This window comes from Thamnophis sirtalis, unplaced genomic scaffold (assembly GCF_051295495.1).
Source record: "Thamnophis sirtalis isolate CommonGarterSnake01/CBP01778 unplaced genomic scaffold, rThaSir2_p1.2 scaffold_1, whole genome shotgun sequence".
Taxonomy (NCBI): domain Eukaryota; kingdom Metazoa; phylum Chordata; class Lepidosauria; order Squamata; family Natricidae; genus Thamnophis; species Thamnophis sirtalis.
Window position 1 is genome coordinate 13,987,804 of NW_028261381.1, and position 20,506 is coordinate 14,008,309.

At 37.7% G+C, this 20,506-nt stretch overlaps 1 protein-coding gene across 1 annotated transcript; it reads right to left on the reverse strand.

Moving 5' to 3' along the window:
* Positions 1-1,910: 1,910 nt before the first annotated feature.
* Positions 1,911-20,009, reverse strand: SLC40A1 (solute carrier family 40 member 1). The gene is made up of 8 exons (XM_087707975.1): positions 19,591-20,009; positions 16,813-16,880; positions 12,762-12,921; positions 11,478-11,593; positions 9,873-9,999; positions 6,654-6,899; positions 5,250-5,900; positions 1,911-4,225 (listed from the first exon to the last, which is right to left on the reverse strand). The coding sequence occupies exons 1-8, from the start codon at positions 19,634-19,636 to the stop codon at positions 3,906-3,908; spliced, it is 1,734 nt and encodes a 577-aa protein (XP_087564101.1). The 5' UTR covers positions 19,637-20,009; the 3' UTR covers positions 1,911-3,905.
* Positions 20,010-20,506: the final 497 nt, after the last annotated feature.

The following is a 20,506-nucleotide window of genomic DNA, read 5'->3' on the forward strand; positions in this document are numbered from 1 at the left end:
GTGTCCCATGCAGGCCACACCCACCCTGGGAATGCGTGATGGCAACGTGATGCTGCAAATTTGATACCTGTGCTGTATAGGTATGTGCACCAGTGTGTTGCAACATATTCCATTTAATATATCCATAAATGAACGTGTCAAGACTGATTGCCAGTTTTATCATTGCATAGTGGATTTTTTCTGTATCTTATCAGTTTAACTAAGTTTGCTTAGTTGTTTGGGGATTGATGTAGGTACCTCTTGGTATCTTAGAACTAAATCCTCATTTCCTTTGAAAAATGTGCTAGTCAAGCAATTTGGGATTATAAAAGACGACATCTAAGATACCCACATTTCTCATTGAAAATGTGAATTCTGACACGAAAAAACCTTGGGGGAGCAAAAGCATAGGATCCACACACTATTCCATTTTAGGAGGTGAAGCAGGAAACGAACCCCAAAAGTTTCCTAGACTTCACTGTCATTAGAGCAAAGACCTTTGACTTCTTCTCATTTAAAAGTGAGGTCATGTCTTTTTGTACTTCATTGGAGATATTTGGAAGCGGGCTCCTCTCTGCCCTTTGTTATGTACCTTTCTTCTTGCAAACTTCAGCAAGGAAAACATTAACTAGAAAGAAATATTGACTTATGCTAGAACAGGCTGAAGTATTATCATATAGCATGCACTTTGTCCTGGTTTGGTGGCCTTTCAGTAAACATACCGTTTCTTGTTCTTAACACTCACAAGTCTTTTTTTTAAGCCCTGTTCAGGTATCTTTAGAGGCATGACAGGACTATAGACAAGGAGGATGCATTAAGGCATGCATTTGCTCTTTCTTCCATATTCCTAACCCTAATTCATGGGGCAATTGTCTGCAATAGACAACCCCCCTCCCCATAGGATTTCAAATCCTATTTTTCTAGGGTTCTTAATCTGATGGAGGTATTAGACGCTTTTCATTGCCACTGGGGGTTCTCTTGAAGAAGACAGTGGAAAATCAAAAATTGCCAGGAGCATCCACGTCAGCAGAAGTCAAGCTTGTTTTAAAACTTTTTTTAACCTAAACAACGAAAGCAGAACTAACACATTCATTTGTACCGCCTCATTCACACCCTAATGTTTGCAGAACTTTGAATTTGCTTAATAATCCAAGCATCATGATGCCATTTGATTGTAAATTACAAATGAAGTGGGAAAAGACCACGAGTCCTTTTTGGTCAATACAAATTATTGCTTCCTCGTCTAGGCCAGTCAAACTCATGTTGTCTTTTCTGTGGACAAATTTTATTTTCACCGGTCAGAGACCACTAGTATAAAATAAAAAGGTGGGATATAAATTCTATAAATAAAAATGTTTTTAATTATTCTTTTCCTTAAAATATACTTTGTTGACCAATTTTAGTAGACATGCTATAAAAATACCAAATCTTGTTTTCAGATTATGTTTCTTCTTCACTCATCATCAGAGAAATACTAGGATATTACAATCCCTCTTAATAAGGCAAAATATTGCCCATTCAGTGTCCAATCCAAGTAGGCTTTAATCCATGGGTGGAACTATTATGAAGAAAGTAACTATATATTTCTGCTTATATATTTAGTTATCCATGAAATTTAAAAATGGACTAAATATAATTTTGTAATGAGTTGACATATATGCAAAAATGAATTATAACATTCAGTATTTGGGATTTTTGTTTAGCTTTTAAACTGCTACTATAATTCTCTCAAATCAATCTGAGATTTATCTACAATTTATTATGCTGGAAGCAATCATATCTCCATTTTATTTGTGTATAAAATTCAGTTTCAGTTTCAGTTTAAGAGTTCTAGAGCAAATTCTTGTCTTGTGAATCGCCACTTAATTTCAGATATGGGATTAACTGTATTGTGTGCAAAACATGTTACCCAAATGAAGAAAAGGCAAAAATGTGAAAAATAGTTTATATTTATGCATACAAATATTTTACAAATATTTAACAAACAGAAGTTGAAAATTACATTTAGAAAAACTCCAGAGTAAGAGGATTCAATTCTATTTTAAAGCAAAGTGCTTGTAGCATTCTTACTGCAATTTCCACAAAAGTGCATAAAACTTACTGTAAAAAGCTTTGTACTCATTTTTGTATACCATAAGATGTCTCCAAAAGCAATTCATACATAGATGGCATTGTCGGTCACTACTGATTATCAATGTTTGCTTTTACATTAACAAGTTTTTTAAAAAATACACATACACACAAACATCCCAAAACAATTTAAACTTATTTAAAATAGTATTTTTTTTTAGTAAGCTAGGGCAGTGGTCTCCAACCTTGGCAACTTTAAGAGATGTGGACTTCAATTCCCAGAGTTGATGTCCACAAGTCTTAAAGTTGCCAAGGTTGGAGACCACTGAGCTAGGGTATAAAAGTTTTTTAAAAACCAGAGTGCATAAGGGTATTAGTTCTGTAAAACATTTAAAACTACAGATGTACCCTAATTCACTAGTGTAAAGTGAAGCAGGACTTTGCATGCTGACCCTTCTTCTAAATGCAAACCACGCTGGCTGCTTAGCACAATAAAACCACACTAATTCTATCACTGAACAGAAGGTATATGCATCACTGCCAGTCTTCACCCAAATCTTGCCCCAACATGCATTTGTAGTTGTCAACGTGAGTGCTGCCCAGAAGCTGTTTGATGGTACAAATACTGTTATGCTTCCTTTTGGATGCAAGTTGCTTTTGCAGATATAGATCTATGATCAGGGACAAGCTTTTACTTTAATCATGATTAAACAATTAATCAAGTGTTCACAGGTTACACAGCTTATTTCTCCAAATTACTGACATACATAAGATAGGCATACACACAAAATTAATACATAATGTCTTATATTGTTCATCTAGGAAACAAATTACGTGTTTTGTCAATTCGTAGTCATTTGAAATGGGTTTTATATAAAGAAGTTGCTCGTGGCGTATTCTTGATTTCTTCTAGATATTAGGGGTGCTATTGTAAAATAAATGGTTGCAATTTTGTGGTTTAAATAATTTTGAAAAACAGAAAGAGATTGTATCTTTCTTCTCCCTTGCACTCTCTCATTAACGCACACACACACACACACATACACAACCTAGTTCTCTCATCTCATATATCTGGCCTTTAATACTATGAAACCAAGGCTTAGTAAGCATATTACTGAAAATTTATAAAACCAAAAATACTTCCCCCTTATGTTTTACAATGCTATACTGTATTATATAAATAGCTTCGGTCTATGCTATGTTAATCTCGCCTCCTATGAAGTGCTACATACATATTCTATACTATTTTGCATTATTTCTTATTCAGATAATATATTAAAGTAACCCAGATGTTACTCCAAAACTGAACTAGAAGTAACTTCACAGAAAAGAGGTCTTGTTTGTTTGTTTAAAGGCACATTTGACAACTTTATCGATCAAGAAACTTTGCTGTTTTTGATTTGTATGTTTTCCTCACATCTAGCATTTCTTTAAAAAAGAAAAAAAAAACTGCACATCTATTCTATATTAAACAATAACACCCACTAATCATATTACACATAAGAGCATATTTTGTTTAATTTGTTAATCTCCAGCCCACACCAACCAATAGTAATTGTGTATTTGAAAAAAAAAAAGAAGTTATGTCCTTCTAGTCAACTGCCTTTAAAAAAAAAAAGAAATTAAACTTTTAACTCTTGAGGAGATATCCTCTTAAATAAATAAGTGCATCTCTTGCACCTGGTAAAAATCCATACTTGGCTACCTGCCCAAAGGCAAAGGAAAACTAGGTCGATTGTGAACTTGAGTGCTGGAAAGGAATACCATTTTAGAAGGTGCCAACTGCTTCTGACCCATAATAAAGCATGCCAGTCAACATGGACTGGGAAAAAAACACCTGAAGGAGGCAAAATCCTCTACGCATTGGATTCATCAGAATTTGGAGGCTCATTGGCAACTGACTTTAACTCAGGAGTACAGCAAAGAATGACGTTCCTCCCCAAGCTTTTATGGGCAAAACGGAAGTACATGATATGACCCATTGCGACGAAGGAAACAGAAATGATTACTAGCAGTCCAAAAGCTTCAGGGTTAGGAGCCAGAATAACCATGATGAAATGTAGCAGATCCAGAAGGTAATTCATGGAGTTCTGGACACCATTTATGATACCTCTTTCGGACTCTATCACATTTTCCTGAATCAATTGTGTGACTGTCAGGTCAAAAGACCAAAGGCCTAGACAAAGCAAACAAAAGGAAAAAGGTATTTAATTCCAGCTGAAGCAGGGCAGGAGACACAGAAGAACACTTGTTAAACAAGCACAGATCTCTATACTGCAAACAAATCCACTCCCCCCCCCCAGTTAAAAGCCTTGCCACCCCTTTTTGAAAATATAGACAATGGAAACATCCTGCTCCAATCTTCCAGTCAGAGCAGTTCTAATGGAAAAAGGCTGGGATATGGAAATAAGATAACCACTTCCAGTGCTCGTCTTTCTGCAATGCAGGCTACACTTGCATATACCCAGCAACTGTGATGGTGCTATTTCTGCACCACTGAGATTTATAATTATTAGTCCATTTTACTTATGTTGGATTTGTTTACGAGAATAAGACAATTTAGGATACATTCCCATGCTTAATTCCCGCCCCCCCCCCACTATATGCGGCAAGACTTGATTCTGAATTAGCTATGCAAAGAAACATTGTGTTAAAAGCTTTTTATCAATAAAATCTTATTCAATTGTGGTTTGGATGGAAAGCAAGTCCTGGAATGCTCAGGTGCCTTGACATTCTAGAAGTTGCAATCCAATACACCATAATTTGTAATCCAACTATATCTGGAGACCATCTTGAAAATCTAGACTTAATATATGATTTATGACTGTGACTCGACAAAAGCATGAACGTCATAAGCGCGCCGACAACACCGCGGTGCTAAAACCGCGATGTCAAAAGCGCACTGACAACAGCGCGCCAACAGAAGCGCGATTTAATTTAAGGTTTAGGGTTAGGTTTAGGGTTCCGTTACAGCGCGCTTCTGTCGGCACGCTTTTGTCGGCGCGCTTTAGGGCTAATTAGTCGCTCATTCATCGTGCAGTTTTGTCACCGCGCTTTAGTCACTGCGCTTTAGTCAGGCGCGCTTTTGTTGTGCGTGCATTTGTGGTGGAACCATTTATGACAGGTCCCACTACTACTACAGAAGTACAGATCTGTGTTCGAAGAAGTACCATGAGTATTTTATATAGGAAAGTACGTACCAACTCTTGCTACAATGACTCCCGCGAACAGAAGGCTAACGGAGATGAGAGACACTGGGTTGGGAGCTAATCCTGGAGCAGAAGACGTTGCATTAATCAAAGCAGGCATTTCAGTGGTAAAAGCCATTTCAAGGAAATCACCATTAGGTGCCAAGGTGGGTAATGGGTTGCTTTCAAACAGCCTAGCACTGATGTCAGCGAAGGGGGAAACAGTGAGATCCAAAGGACTTCCTGGCGTGAAGACGGAGATCACACACAAAACAAGAGAAGACAGCTGGGCAATTCCAGAGATGATGCCTGTGCGGATTAACCCACATTTGTTACGCAACCAAGTGAAGGCTACTGTTCCCAGGATTCCAGTTACAGCAGAGGCCCCCATTAATAAGCTTAAAGTGGAGCCACTCAATCCCTGAGTGTATGCATAGCCAGTGGTAATGCAGTCAAAGCCAAGGACGGTCATGTAGAGGAATGCCAGGGCCAGACCTGCAAGGAACACCGACTGGTTATAGTAGGAAACCCATCCGTCACGGAATGTACTGAAGGGCTCAGCCATGCGAGAAAGACAGCTAGCATTTTCCTGTTCAGGCTCAGAAACGGCGGTCTCTTTCTTGTGAATTAACTGGACTCCTTCGGTGCCCTTCGATTCACCGTCTGCAGAAAGAAGCAGCAGATAAGGATCGCCTATTCAAGCAAACCAATTTGCACCCATTAACAATAGACATGCCGTTAGCAAGAAACTTTAGTGCTCTGTCCTCAGTCAGAGCAGGTTGTAAAACTATTGACTGACAGGTCAAAACTGGTTCTCACAGCATAGCAGGAAAGATCCCCCCTCCACCTCCATTAGACAGAAGAAGAATATGGGAAAGCACCAAATGCTTCTCTTTCCCCATTTCTGCTCTTCTCACTTAGGGCTTTGGGTATGTCAAACAAACCATTAGTGTCAAGTGCTTCAGCAGCAGGAGTGCCGTTGCCTCGTGACCCGACAAATGCGCGCCCGACAAATGCGCGCCCGACAAATGCGTGCCGACAAAACCGCAGTGACAAGACTGCGATGTTGAAAGCGCGCCCACTAAAGCGCGCCCACAAAAGCGTGATTAGGGTTTTTAGGTTAGGGTTGTTTTCGCATCCCAATATGTTGTTTGCTGATGGCATGCTTTTGTCACCATGCTTTAGTGGGTGCGCTTTCGATGTCGTGGTTTTGTTGCCGCGCATTTGTCGGTGAACCCCGTTGCCTTACTGGCTTTTCCAAATCTTGGAATGGATTTTTAAAAGTAGACTATATAAAGAATCATAAGGAAACAGAAGGTACAATGAACTCTGATGAACTTAAAATGACAAGGAAGTATGCAGAAGTGCATGATCTCATTGATATTTGATCAAAGGTATCTTCTGAAATCCTGTTACCTTTCTCTACATTGAGCTGCTTCAGTTCTGACTCTTCGGCCTTTGAACCAGTCTTGTGAGCCAAAGCAGGCGTCTTCTTGTACACTTTGAAGAGCAGTGTATATTCTATACACATGGAGATCAAGTTCCAGCCAGAAATGAACCCACACCCTATCACAGGTGAACCAAAGGTCATTATTTGTCCCACGGCCATAGGAGCCAAGATGTTGGTCAGCTGATCAATTCTTCGTATGGTAGCATTCATATCTATAAGCCAATGCAGACGTTAGTACTGGACAATGTCACAAAAATAACTCTCTTTTTTGTGCCACACCCCCATGATGAAAGGCAGTCTCAGGAATCGTTTCTGGCTCCTGAGCCGTGGTGGTTTTTAAGAGGCTGCCTGAAGAACTGCTTACTCTGCCAAACAGCTCCTTTTTCTTTTTATTGTGTTTTTAGTTTTGTTAACATTTATAAATAATCTCAACAGTAATACAAGGGAGACCTGAGTATTTAGTATTAAGATAAAAGCCTTTTATATATTGTACTGTAATTTTTTTTGCGATTGCCTATCAATACTACTCATTTTTAGCTGTACAACTTAAACAATTCTTATATTTATCAACTTTTTACAAGTTATATTTAACACTGAAATAAACTTTTTTCTTATCTTTAAAGTTTCAAATTATCTGCGCTATTATGTGTGAACAATTTCTAGCTTATGCCACTATGTCCAGGTAAAATATGTATTTCGTAATATATTATTTATATTATTCACATGTTCTACTGCAATAAAACAATTACTGAAGAGAAAGGAACACTATTTTTTAGGCTTTGTCTTAGAATTTTAATCTTTTCTTAAATCCTAGCATTGATTACCGTATTTTTGGAGTATAAGACGCACCAAGGTTTTGAAGAGGCAAATTAAAAAAAAAGTTTTTGCACTATGCAAAACTCCCAAAAACGGCTGGATTTTCATGAAAACGGGCCTGTTTTTTTTTCCTTTCAAAAAAAGAGCATGAATAGCCCTTAGGAGGCTTGTAGAGTGCTCCTGGGGTGGGGGTGGGGTTCAGCCAAAAACGAGCAAAAAATGCTCATTTCGGCATTCCCCAGCCCCCAGCAGCTCTCTGAAAGCCTCCTAAAAGCTATGCACAGCCATTTTGGTGAAGGGGCGGGGTTTCAGAAGGCAAAAAATGCTATATTCAGTGTATAAGACGTACCCAGATTTTCAGCCTCTTTTTGCAGGGAAAAAGGTGCGTCTTATACTTTAAAAATACGTTTTTTTGACTCTTCCCTGGGTTTTTGTCTAATTTTACACTTGGTTTTAACTTTTTAAACCTAGCTTCATATATATTTGGCTTAGTATGAATATTTATAATAATATAAATACATTTATATATATATAATATAAATAAACAATATTTATATTCTTTCATAAACCTTCCTAGAGAGCTATATAAAATGTGTTAAATAAGTATCACATATAAAAAAGCGAGTTGTATGCATTCATTCACAAAAGAATGAATTATCTAAACAAGTATCACTGAATGCAAAGATATTATGCCTATCTCGAAGTCTTCTTACTCACATTAATAATTAATATTTTATATATTATTATCACATTGTGTTTCATCAAATTCTAGTATTTAACTAATATCGCATAAAAAGCAACATCCACCTCTCAAATTTCCATCATTCAACATTTTGGGTTGACTACAAATAGAAAAAAAATCCCAACTATTATAGAAGAAAAAAAGCACAATTTCCCCCAGTTTCAGTAGTCTACTGATTACTTCCAATCTAACCATTCCTGTTACATATGTAAATTGGAAATATTTTTAGGAGCATAGCAACATTTTACTACCTTCCTATGATGTAAAATGGTAACTTCCTGCAGCAAATAGTGCATGACCCTATAAAACATGTAACTTAGTTTTAAATAGTAAACAGGACACAATTTTAATTGTCTGTTCCCTTCTCACACCATACCCTTTTAATCATTTAGTCTCCCTGTGCATGTCCATATTTGCATTGGGCAGCATCTGGAATCTTTCAGAGCATTTATTAAAAAATGGAATAGCTGGATACCATATGGCCACATAAATATATTCTTAATTAATGATTTTTGCAATCAGAATAAAAATGTAGAGCACAAAGAATCTGGCATCATGCTATATAACAATTAGTTGCAATTCAGTGTATATCTGAATGTCATTTGGACTTTTAGTTTCAATAATAAAAAACTGTGGGGTAATTTGAAACATATTACTTCTATTTCAGCCCTTATTCAGTTACCACTCAAAATTCTTAGGACTAGAACTCAAGGATGCTGTTGTCGGTTTGCAACACAAATTACCCTTCTTTCCATAGAAGAAGTGGCATAAAGGTATCTTATTTGGTGCAAGTAGAATGGGCTTAGATATTTGCAGAATTGCCCACATCCAAATACCTCCACCTGTCTGATGTTAGTTGAGTCGGCATGCTCCAAGTTCCATCACATGGTCATCTGGTGGGACCAGGAGATGTGCCTTTTTGTCTCTATGTCTGCTCCAGGGAACAGCATTCTTCCCAAAATCCATATTGCCCCAATTCTGCCCCCCCCACCTTCTGAAAGGCTCTAGTGATTGGGTTTCTCCACCAGGCACTAAGTAAGGAGGAGTTTGTGAGCCTATCTTAATTAATTGTTAGAGCTGCTTCTGGCACAATACAATTTATATTTTATTCTTTGGATGATGTACTACTTGTACTTGACGCCTCTTCACCCATAGGCGACTTCCATGGAAATTTGACGCCACTGTATACGGCGATCCATGGAAGCTGTTTCGGCTGGATATGCCCAAGGGGACGCCAGTCCCAAGGGTCTTTGGATGATGATGAGCATTTGTTGTTTTTAACTGTATATGCCATCCAGATCTGCATATTGAATAGGTATCTACATAAATTGATTTGACTGATGAACAACGGGAACAATATTGTTTTGCAAAAAAAGTGATGAAGTAGTACTTTAAGGAGTATTACAATTTGTTTGCTAAATCTTGATGAAACTATAATGACTAACTATTCATAGAAATTATATAATTCTCTGATCTGCTGCTTTAGCCAAACTAGGGGAAAAAAAAAGATCTGGAAAAGAAATCTGAAGTCATGTTCTCTTGCTGCAATCCAGCAAAATGTGTGGAATTCGATTGCTCTTTTAAGTCAGTCACACGGAATAAAATAAGGTAAACAAATATATCTTACCTGCTAATTTGCTTCTATTGTCACCAGCAACAACAACCACCCAGTCTCTCTGTATGGTGATTGCTGTGGCTGTACTGGCCAAATTTGCAATGTTTGCTATTGAGATGACTAGAATATAGCACAAGGTCTGAAATGGAAAGGGAAACAACCTGTTTATGGAACAGGCAAGAAAGTAAGGCCTTCCTCCCACTATTTAAATCAACTTTCCCACCTGAACTGCTGTGTTTTACATGAATTTTACATCTCAAGATATTTGGCCACATAGGGAGCCAAACATAAACTGATCTCCTTACTCTTCCTTTAACCCATAGCCCCAAAGTCCTCTCCAAAATAATCTCCAAGAGGTTCTAAAGACCTTTCTGAATGAGATCTGTTTTCATTTGGCAGGATGAAAGACTTTTGAAAATCAGCAGACACCCTCTGTCTTCTTCTTCCTTAGAACGCTCCAAGCCATGCTTTCTATTTCTATGATCCTGTAACTATTAAGACAGGATTTGTGAGGATTTCTGGAGGCTGGCTAGGAAAAGGAAGACAGGAAATCCAGAACCTGCTCCTTCTTTTCATGGGCAATTCTCTGGATTCAACCACATTGTAATTATTCTATAGTGAATCTAGCAAAGATATTTTGTAGATACAGCTAATTGTGATTTATAAACCTTGGTATATAGCTTAACGTAATATGTAAAATGAACCAATGTGCCTTAGTCAACAAATAGCAATAGCAGTTAGACTTATATACCGCTTCATAGGGCTTTCAGCCCTTTCTAAGCTGTTTACAGAGTCAGCCTATCACCCCCCCCCCCCTCCAAGTCTGGGTCCTCATTTCACCCACCTCGGAAGGATGGAAGGCTGAGTCAACCTTGAGCCAGTGAGATTAGAACCGCTGAACTGCAGATAACAGTCAGCTGAAGTGGCCTGCAGTACTGCATTCTAACCACTGTGCCACCTCTGCTCTTCTAACAAACAGCAGTTATAATAAGCCATAGCATAGCTTGATATAATCCCTCTGCTTAAGGATATCAGGCTGGCTCCAAAAATGACTAGATACCATAATATAAAACACTGTAGCTGTCTGAATTTTTTGCAGTCCTGATCTCTCACTCTTTTTAAGAATCAATATATCTACATTTGCAATTAGTTCTTTGCTATTGGTACTCATGTTGTAGTAACATTAAATTGCAAAGGCAAACTAATCTGGCTTTAATGGCGTAAATGGAATTGACTGTATAAGCGTTGATAATAATTAACACACGCTAAAGTTTAAAGCTGATTAAAAACCTGCCTAAAACTTCTCCCAAAGGTGCTTTTTGAAGAGGCAACTGGACTTTCTGGTTGTTTTTTTTAAGACGTTTCGCTTCTCATCCAAGAAACTTTTTCAGTTGTGGATGAGAAGCATAACGTCTTCAAAGAAAAACCAGAAAGTCCGGTTGCTTCTCCAAAAAGCACCTTTGGGACAACCATGACCTGGATGACTTGAGAATCTCCATAGACATCTACCTAAAGCTTGAAACGGGCTACAAAACATGAATATATTTTTTCAGAGAACAGCTAATGGCAAAGTACTTTGTATACGCTTATAAATGTTTTTAAGTTCTGTGCACTTACAAGAAGCCATCCTTGATACAAATTTAAAAGTTGCGCTTTAAACAGGAAGACGATCATGAGAAGGATGCCACACAAAATCACTGAGGCATTCTGCACAATTAAGGACGTCTGGGCTACTGTTTAGGAGAAAAGAAAGGGAGCACAATGTCAATACTTAAAATAGGAAATATTTCAGTTTATTATTATATCAAGATGTTTACACCTGTTTTCAAGGCAACATTTTTAGGCCAATGTCCTAAATATGGATTTAACAGGTAAAAGAGAGAGAGACATGCTTAAACAGCACTAGACAATGGATGATCCCTTCCTGGTGTGAAGGCATCATTTTCAAATTGCTAATGCTACTTATCAAGGAGGAAACACCCAGCTTGAGTAGTTGATGTTTACATCTAATGGGCATTAATTATTCAAAATTAGCTTTGCTTAGACAAGGTAATTATTTGTGAAGTATTTAGTCAAATGCTTAGACAAGATTTAAGTCGTATTAATAACTTAAACACATTAATTCTGAAGAGTGCATAACACAATTACAGAAGCCACGGAAGTATGAGGTAGCGTCCCTACTGTGCATTTTTAATAAACAGTTCAAATTACTATTCTAAAGTAGTTGCAGATCCTACAGAGCCGGGCCTCATTATGGAGTAAATTCCAGTGAAGTCTGTAATTCTTGAAAAATAAGTAAACACAGATATGACTGGGCAGTCCATTTGTTATTTGCATAGTCATTCTGAACGAGACACTTACTCTGTGCAATTCTTTACATCAATGTTAATAGAAGTTGGGGTTTTTTTTTTTGAAGTTGGGATGTAAACCTTTTAATTTTGCGTTAGAGAGAAAAGTCTCTTTTAAATCAAGCCTGGTATCTGGTGCTTGATGAAGATGGCCATTAATTTTTCTTGGCAGCAATACAAAAAATGGTTTACCACCTTTTGTTTGTTTGTTTAATCTACCAGCCTAGCCCATGACTTTCATGTGGTCTTCCACGTAAATGGCTTTTCTGTAGTCTTTTCAGAGCCTTCCAAAACCAACTACCTTTGAAACCTTAGGGAAATCTTTGGCTATGCAGCTGAGCATTCTATTTTAGGATGGTAAGTAAGTCTGGTAAAGTTTTTCAAGCTTAATTAGGTGTAACTAGCCAAAAGGGCACACTTTAAATTAGGCATACTGTAATTAAAAGCTTGGCACTGACACAATTGTTTCAACAAATTCTATGCTTTTTTTTTTGTGATTTAGATTTCCCTTGTTATATGCAAATATTCTTCAATATTGTATGACACTACTAACCTTTGAGCCTTGAATTCTTGTCTACCCAGTCTCCAATAATGGCCCCTAGAAGAAGAACTGATCCTGCCACAACCAATCCATAAACAGCAGTTAGGAGCAGACTGTTTCCATATAATTCAACCAGGAAGAGAGACACTGCAAAATGCCACATACGATCCCCCTGGAATGAATGCAATAGGTTTAATTATTCAGCGCTTTTTAAAATCTGCAAATAATTAGAAAACTTTGGGCAGATTGCAAGATGGTACACAACATTCAAAATAAGCATCAGTAAAATTGCAAAACATACCGCTGTGGCACCTAAATATGTATATATTACATTTTCAGGTCTCTAGCAGCCTCTCTTACCTAAAACGGCTAGATTCCCAAACCGTCTTAGTAATTAGATTCATTAAAAGAGAAAAAAGTGATCGGTTATAGAATCTTGAGAACAGGATACATAGTCTATTCTGCCACTATAATATAGGGGTGGGTTTATATGACAGTCTAAAGATTCATACTTTATATAATGTTAGAGTTTTTTAAAATCTTGCTCGCTCTGTCTGTCTGTCTGTCTGTCTGTCTGTCTGTCTGTCTGTCTGTCTGTCTATCTATCTATCTATCTATCTATCTATCTATCTATCTATCTATCTATCTATCTATCTATCTATCTATCTATCTATCTAATACACTAATTCATATCAACATCTAAACAAGGAGACCATTGCTAGTATCATCAATGTCTGACAAGTTTTCAGCATGAGAGAGAAGGTTCTTATATAATTTTTATTTATAAGGTAAAGATAAAGGTTGCCCTTGCGCATATGTGCTAGTTGTTCCCGACTCTAGGGAGTGGTGCTCATCTCCATTTCAAAGCCGAAGAGCCAGCATTGTCCAAAGACGTTTCCATGGTCATGTGGCCGGCATGACTAAACACTGAAGGCGCATTAAACGCTGTTACCTTTCCACCAAAGTGGTCCATATTTTTTTACTTGCATTTTTACATGCTTTCGAACTTTTAGGTTGGCAGAAGCTGAGTCAAGTAATGGGAGCTCTCTCCGTTATGCGGCACTAGGGATTCGAACCGCCAAAGTGCCGAAGTTTCTGATCGATAAACTCAGCGTCTTAGCCACTGAGCCCTTTTGTTATTTATATTTACTGTTTTTTATATTTGTTGTATTGTGAACTTTCTCTGCACTGAGAACAAACAAATAAATAACCTTGAAGCAAACTACAATTATAACATTAATATCCTTGGATTGCATGTCCACCGGAAATCTCAAAATACCTGGAACCCATCATCTTAGGAAAGAGTCTCTTAAGACTTGCATCCTCCTCACTAATAAAATACACCCTCTCTTAATGTCTAGGCTGGCAAGAATTTTTATTTATTTATTTCTTGAACTTAAAGATTGCCCTTCTCACGCGCATAACAACTTGGGGTGGTGTCACTTGTTCTGTCAACTTTTGTGCTTTCTTACAAGTCCTAAATAATTAGCTCTGCTACAATCAATTAACATTCCACTATTCTGTCCATGAAAAATACAGGAATAATTGATTCTGACTCCATTAACTCAATACCTAATAAAATCACTGAATGAACTGACAATGATCAAACAAGACTGGTCAGCTGATATCTCTAATGGCCATTTATTTTGCATTGTTAATATTTTACACAGTCTCTCTGAATGTGTGCATGCATATCTCCATGCTTCGCACATATCTGTCCCCTTCCGTTAGCAACAAAAAATCCAGTAACTAATGATAATACCAAAGTTGTTCATATTGAAATGCCTGAATGCAAGCAATCATAAATCAAAGAAATGATAATCTGGTGACAATGAACTCTAGAAAACAAGAGGGCATTATTAATGTGACTGGCATTGAGGAAAAACAAGGTTAGAAATACCTTTCACTTGGCCTCTCATAAGCTTTTGAGAATAAGGCAAGGTGTGTTTTACACTGTAAGTGCCTCATTGGGAATCCAGCCAAGTGTTATACAGTATATGAAATTGGCCCAATCTATTTTATATGCACTCCTAAAGGTATTTCAGTTTACACTGGCGAATATGAATATTGTATATGGGTTGATGAGGTAAGTTTGTTAAGAAATCATGGTTAATATCAACTCTTTGGAATGTACTCTTCACTTCCGGGTTCGGTTTTGCATAAGGTATGAAGTGACCACAATTTAATGAAATTACCACTTGTCTAATAAGGAAGCAGATTCATTGGGCTCTGAAAATGCAATTACTTTTGACTTTGCCATGAAGTAGAAGCCAAAGTTTTTAACTCAAGATGTAAGCCTGCTATTGTTGAAGTTCTGCAAGGGTTTACTTCCTAATTAATAAATAACTTAATAGCTAAATCAGCAATGTTGATATTTACTGAAGTTGCAGTATTTCTAAGCTTCTTAATTTAACTAATGGTTATAAAAGGTTAGCTATTTTACAAAATGATTTATTTGCCTATTTCTTTCTATTTAAGAAAGAAAAAAATGATTTAAGCAGACAATATTATCATGAATGAGTGTAAGCGATCATTAATGAATTAAGCAGAATTTTTTATAAATATATTCTGGTATATGAACTACATAGCTATTTAAAATTATGCCATAATTCTAAATTCCCAAAGGCAATCCAATGAAATAAATAATGCTTAGATCATAGTATTAGTCATATAATTCATTAAATCAAGAGACAATCGAATATGCTATTGTTACAGTCATTGTTAATTTTAATAAGAGGAAAAGTGATATATCAAACATTATTATGATAATGATAAAAAGATAGACATCTTTTGGACATCTTAATGAGGATGGCCATGATTTTAAATTTTAAGCACTACTATCAGAGATCTGAACAGTCACACTATATATAATGCTTTTATATCAAGTTCTTACCATAATTAGTCACTTTACAACCAAGCCAGATTTAAATCAAAATGTAGGAGTCATGTTCATCAACCTAATACTATTTCTCATCTCTCTCTCTCATACATACTTTTAAGCATATTTTAAATGTAGGCTATATTTTGAATGTTGTTTCTAATTTGCCTGAGTATTTTTAAATAGAAAAAAAGATTAAAAGTAGATTGAGTAAATATATATTTTTAAATCCAATATTGTTACCAATAAGATATTTTTCATGTAAGCTGTCTTAACTACTGCAGTGATAAAATAAACTTTTTATTCAAATGTAGAACAAAGCAGGAAAAGATGCAATAAGTGAATATTTAATATAATAAGTGAAAACAAACATTCTCCTAAAATTCTGAAGATTATAAGATTTAGCGTTAAACATTAATAGGTCACAATTCCTAATAATCAACATAACTCTAAAAAAATCAATAGCAAAGCTAACATAAAAATTACCAACTGCTGTTTTAAACTGTTGCTTGGAAATGCAATGTATTCTGCTTTTTTAAAAAAGTTCTGCTTCCTCAAAAATGTGTTGCCAATCCAACAATTAATTTCTACAAGTAGTTTATATTTACAATACAAAACCTCGGACTTCTTATCCACAGAATATCAAAAGTTACTAAAAGAGAATTAAATCCATTGATGATTGAGTTGCAAGCATTGCCTAAAAAATGGAAACTTGTCAAACAGAATAAAAATGCCTCAAATCAGATGCAAAGTTCAATTTATTTTGTACTTAGTAGGTTGAGACCACCCAATGACTTTTTTTAGATATATTAAATATATATCTTTTTAGATATATTAAAACCAAGGGAACAAATTCATAAATGATCAAGTTACGGTCTACCAATTTCAAAAGATCTACCCTTAAGTACTATGGCTGCATCTGGACCTACCATTCAACAACTGTATGAGATCCTTTAAAATCAGTGAATCCTGGGTTTTATCCATACATTAGAAAGCCCAGAATCTAATCCTAACTGTAGCATCCCAAAGAAGTGATTTCGCAATTTATGCCAGAGTGTAATTTAGCTGATGTATTTTTGCTAAAGATAATATAGTAATATAAATACACATGTATCCAAATAATTATTAATACATATCAATCAACCTGAAATCAAATGCAAATTCCCGTGGTTTTATTTCACTTACCCAAGTGGACAGGGCATGTCCAAAGTATAGGAGGACTTTTGCAGATGTCAAATAGCTAACACAGGATTCTAGAATGGAAAGAACAAAGCACCGTAATGAACACAGGTAAATGGTAAATTATTGACTGCAAGTGTTTGTTATTACCATCATTGCTCAGAATCTTCTTTTAAAGAATTAATTTGAATCTGATGAATATTTAGTTTACTTCTACTACCGAGGTACCCAATATAAATATTTCAAGAAATATTTGCCATCCTTTAATAAGTTTATTAAATGCCTTATAATACCTTTTGCTAGTCAATATATTCTGAGGTCCTGATCATCTCCATTACTCCCATTCCATCTCCATATATCCTTCATCACAAATGCTATTTCTAGGTGCTGTACATACACTGTACATACACAATCAAATATAGAAGGGATGCCTGGGTTTACCTACCTGCATTTTAATGTAGAAAGTAGTCCCAAGGACATAAAAGCAACTGTATAAACTCAATTTTCTGGCAGAGAACATCCCATTTGGGAATGGTAACCGGAGGAAAAAATAGCCCAAATCATACAACCTGCAGATAGCCCAATCTACATGTGTATGTGTGTGTAAAGGTAAAAGTTCCCCTTGCCCATATATGCTAGTTATTCCCAACTCGAGTGGGCAGTGCTCATCTCCGTTTCAAAGCCAAAAAGCCAGCACTGTCCGAAGACGTCTTGTTGGTCATAACTTAAGTGGCTACGGCATGACTAAACGCCAAAGGCACACAGAACGCTGTTACCTTCCCACCAAAGGGGGCCCCTATTTTTCTACTTGCATTTTTACATGCTTTAGAACTGCTAGGCAGGAAGAAGCTGGGACAAGTACAGGAGCTCACTCCCTTACACTATGTAAGTGTAGGGATTCGAACCACCGCCTTTCTGATCAACAAGCTCAGCGTCTTAGCCACTGAACCACCACTATATATATATATATATATATATATATATATATATATATATATATATATATATATATATATATATATATATATATATATATATATATATATATATATGTGTTTTTATTTGTGCTGATAAATAAATAAAGGAAGACTAGTATAGATCTATTTCAAGCTATTTAGCTCTCATCAGCTAGCCATATCCTTACTGGGATTCGAACCTGTGCTCTATTGCCTCCCAGGCAGGGAGTTAACCATTTGAGCTACAGAGAACGACTCCTTTTATCAGCCAGCCAGGGTGGGAGGTATATACTTAAAGTTACAACCCCTGGTATGCCCAAGTGTGGGAGGAAGGTCACACTTCCACTCTCTGTCATTAGGCTCGTCACAAGAGTCCATCCAGACAGAAACCCAATATTTTTACTGTTGCCTTTGTTATATTTGTGTTTTTATTTGTGCTGATAAATAAATATTATTTATTTATTTATTTATCAGCACAAATAAAAACACAAATATAACAAAGGCAACAGTAAAAATATTGGGTTTCTGTCTGGATGGACTCTTGTGACGAGCCTAATGACAGAGAGTGGAAGTGTGACCTTCCTCCCACACTTGGGCATACCAGGGGTTGTAACTTTAAGTATATATATATATACATACACATACACATGTATATGTATATGTATGTATATATATATATATATATATATATATATATATATATATATATATATATATATATATATATATATATATATATATATATATATATATATATATATGTATATATATGTATATATATGTATATATATGTATGTATGTATGTATATATATACATACATATATATATATATATATATATATATATATATATATATATATATATACACATATATATATATACATATATATATACATATATATATATATATCCCTAGTTGACACGTATGTATGTATGTATGTATGTATGTATGTATGTATGTATGTATGTATGTATGTATGTATGTATACACACACATAGATCAATGTCGACTGGCAACCACTCGGAGGAGAGCCTTCTTGGTGGCTGCTCCGACCCTATGGAACGAACTCCCCGTGGAGATTCGTACCCTCACCACCCTTCAGACCTTCCGCAAAGCCCTTAAAACCTGGCTGTCCCGACAGGCCTGGGGCTAAAGACTTCAACCCCACCCGAATGGTATGACTGTTGTGCTTTTTAACGATGTATTGTCTTCATGTGTGTACTTGTCTTGTCCTTCCCTCCCCCTGAATTGTGAGCCGCCCTGAGTCCCCTCAGGGAAAAGGGCGGCATACAAATAAAGTATATTCTATTCTATTCTATTTTCTATGTGCAGGACATTAATCTCATTGGTGTCACTCTGGATACGACTGTCATGTCTTATTGAACAGTCCACCAGGGCTTGCTGTGAAAGCATCCTCTTCTATCAGAAGAGCAAAAGGGATTCCTATAGCAACATCCCATTTCCATTCCGGTGCCCCAATATTTAAGCCCCATTTCGTAAAGAAGTGGGGTTCCCTTATGCCTGGAGCCTAACTTCGCACAACAGGAAAAGTCCTCTTCTCTTCCCGACAGTCCATTAGATACTCGAATTGTGCTTCCCTCCTCCCCCACCTCCTTCCCGTTCCTCTCTTTTGCAGACTGGGCGCGTGACCATCCTTCCACGCTGTGGCCCCAACTCGCGCCCCGGGCAAAAGTGCCTTTCCCTGCGCTTGGTCCACCTTCCAGCTTAAAACGCGCGCAACCTCGACGGCTTTTCTCCACTGCTGCCGTTCCCTTAAAGCCCAGTCCATGCCCTCCCCCCCCCCCGCCCGCCCATCGCGCACTCACCGCAACAGCCTCGGCTGTTTTGTTGTTCTGTTGCAGACCGAGCCATGGCAATCCGGGGTCCCCTCTCCTTTCTCTCTTTTGCTCAGTTGCGGAGGCTGCCAAGCCCTTTTCAGGCGCAGAAAGCAACACAAGAGAAAGGGAGAAGGTGGAAGTAGATGAGAGCGAGGTCCAGAAAAGAGAAATACGGGGTGCGGGGTAAGAAGGGGTGCAAGGAGGGCGCAGCGGTTTCCCTCGGTTTGGTCTTTCCAAACTTAGCTAGCACTGTAGCTGAAGTTGGAAAGGAATGGCCTTATGCCCAGGCAGAGGCCAAGAACGGCCCCGGGAGAAGAAGGGGCCCAGCGAAGAGCCCACCGCCCTCGTTAGACTCTGGCCGCCGCCGCCTGTCTACACCGAGCCAAAGCTGCCCGCTAGGACTGTGTTGTGCCTTGCGGGAGAGCCGCCCGTTTATAAAACGCTGCCACCAGGGGCCGAGCCAAAGCGGAGGAAAGCCCGGGAATCACCTATCAGCGCCCAGCTGATCTGCATGTCTCCGCCCGTCGGTCCGTCTGGGGTTCTGGCGACCTCGGGAAGGAGGAGGAGGAGGAGGAGAAGTTGGGGTTCGCGCGCCCTTTGGGGAGTCTGCGAGTGACAAGAGGGGGGCCCTTTATACTTCTGGGAAGGCTGACCGGAATCTCCACCCCAGAGCACCCTATTTGCCCCGAAACAACACAACACCCTGGAATAAAATGCAGGGCGTCCTCTTTGGGCAGCCTCTGCGTTTCTCCCGAAAGCTTTAAAAACCCCAAAACCGGGGATCCTGTTGGAAACAAGTGTACGGGGTGGAGGGGGATCGTAGCGACCCGAAGATGTTGTGTTGCTGTACATCAACCCCCCCACCACCTTTTTAATAAAAGCTTATACGGGCATTTCTTCCTGA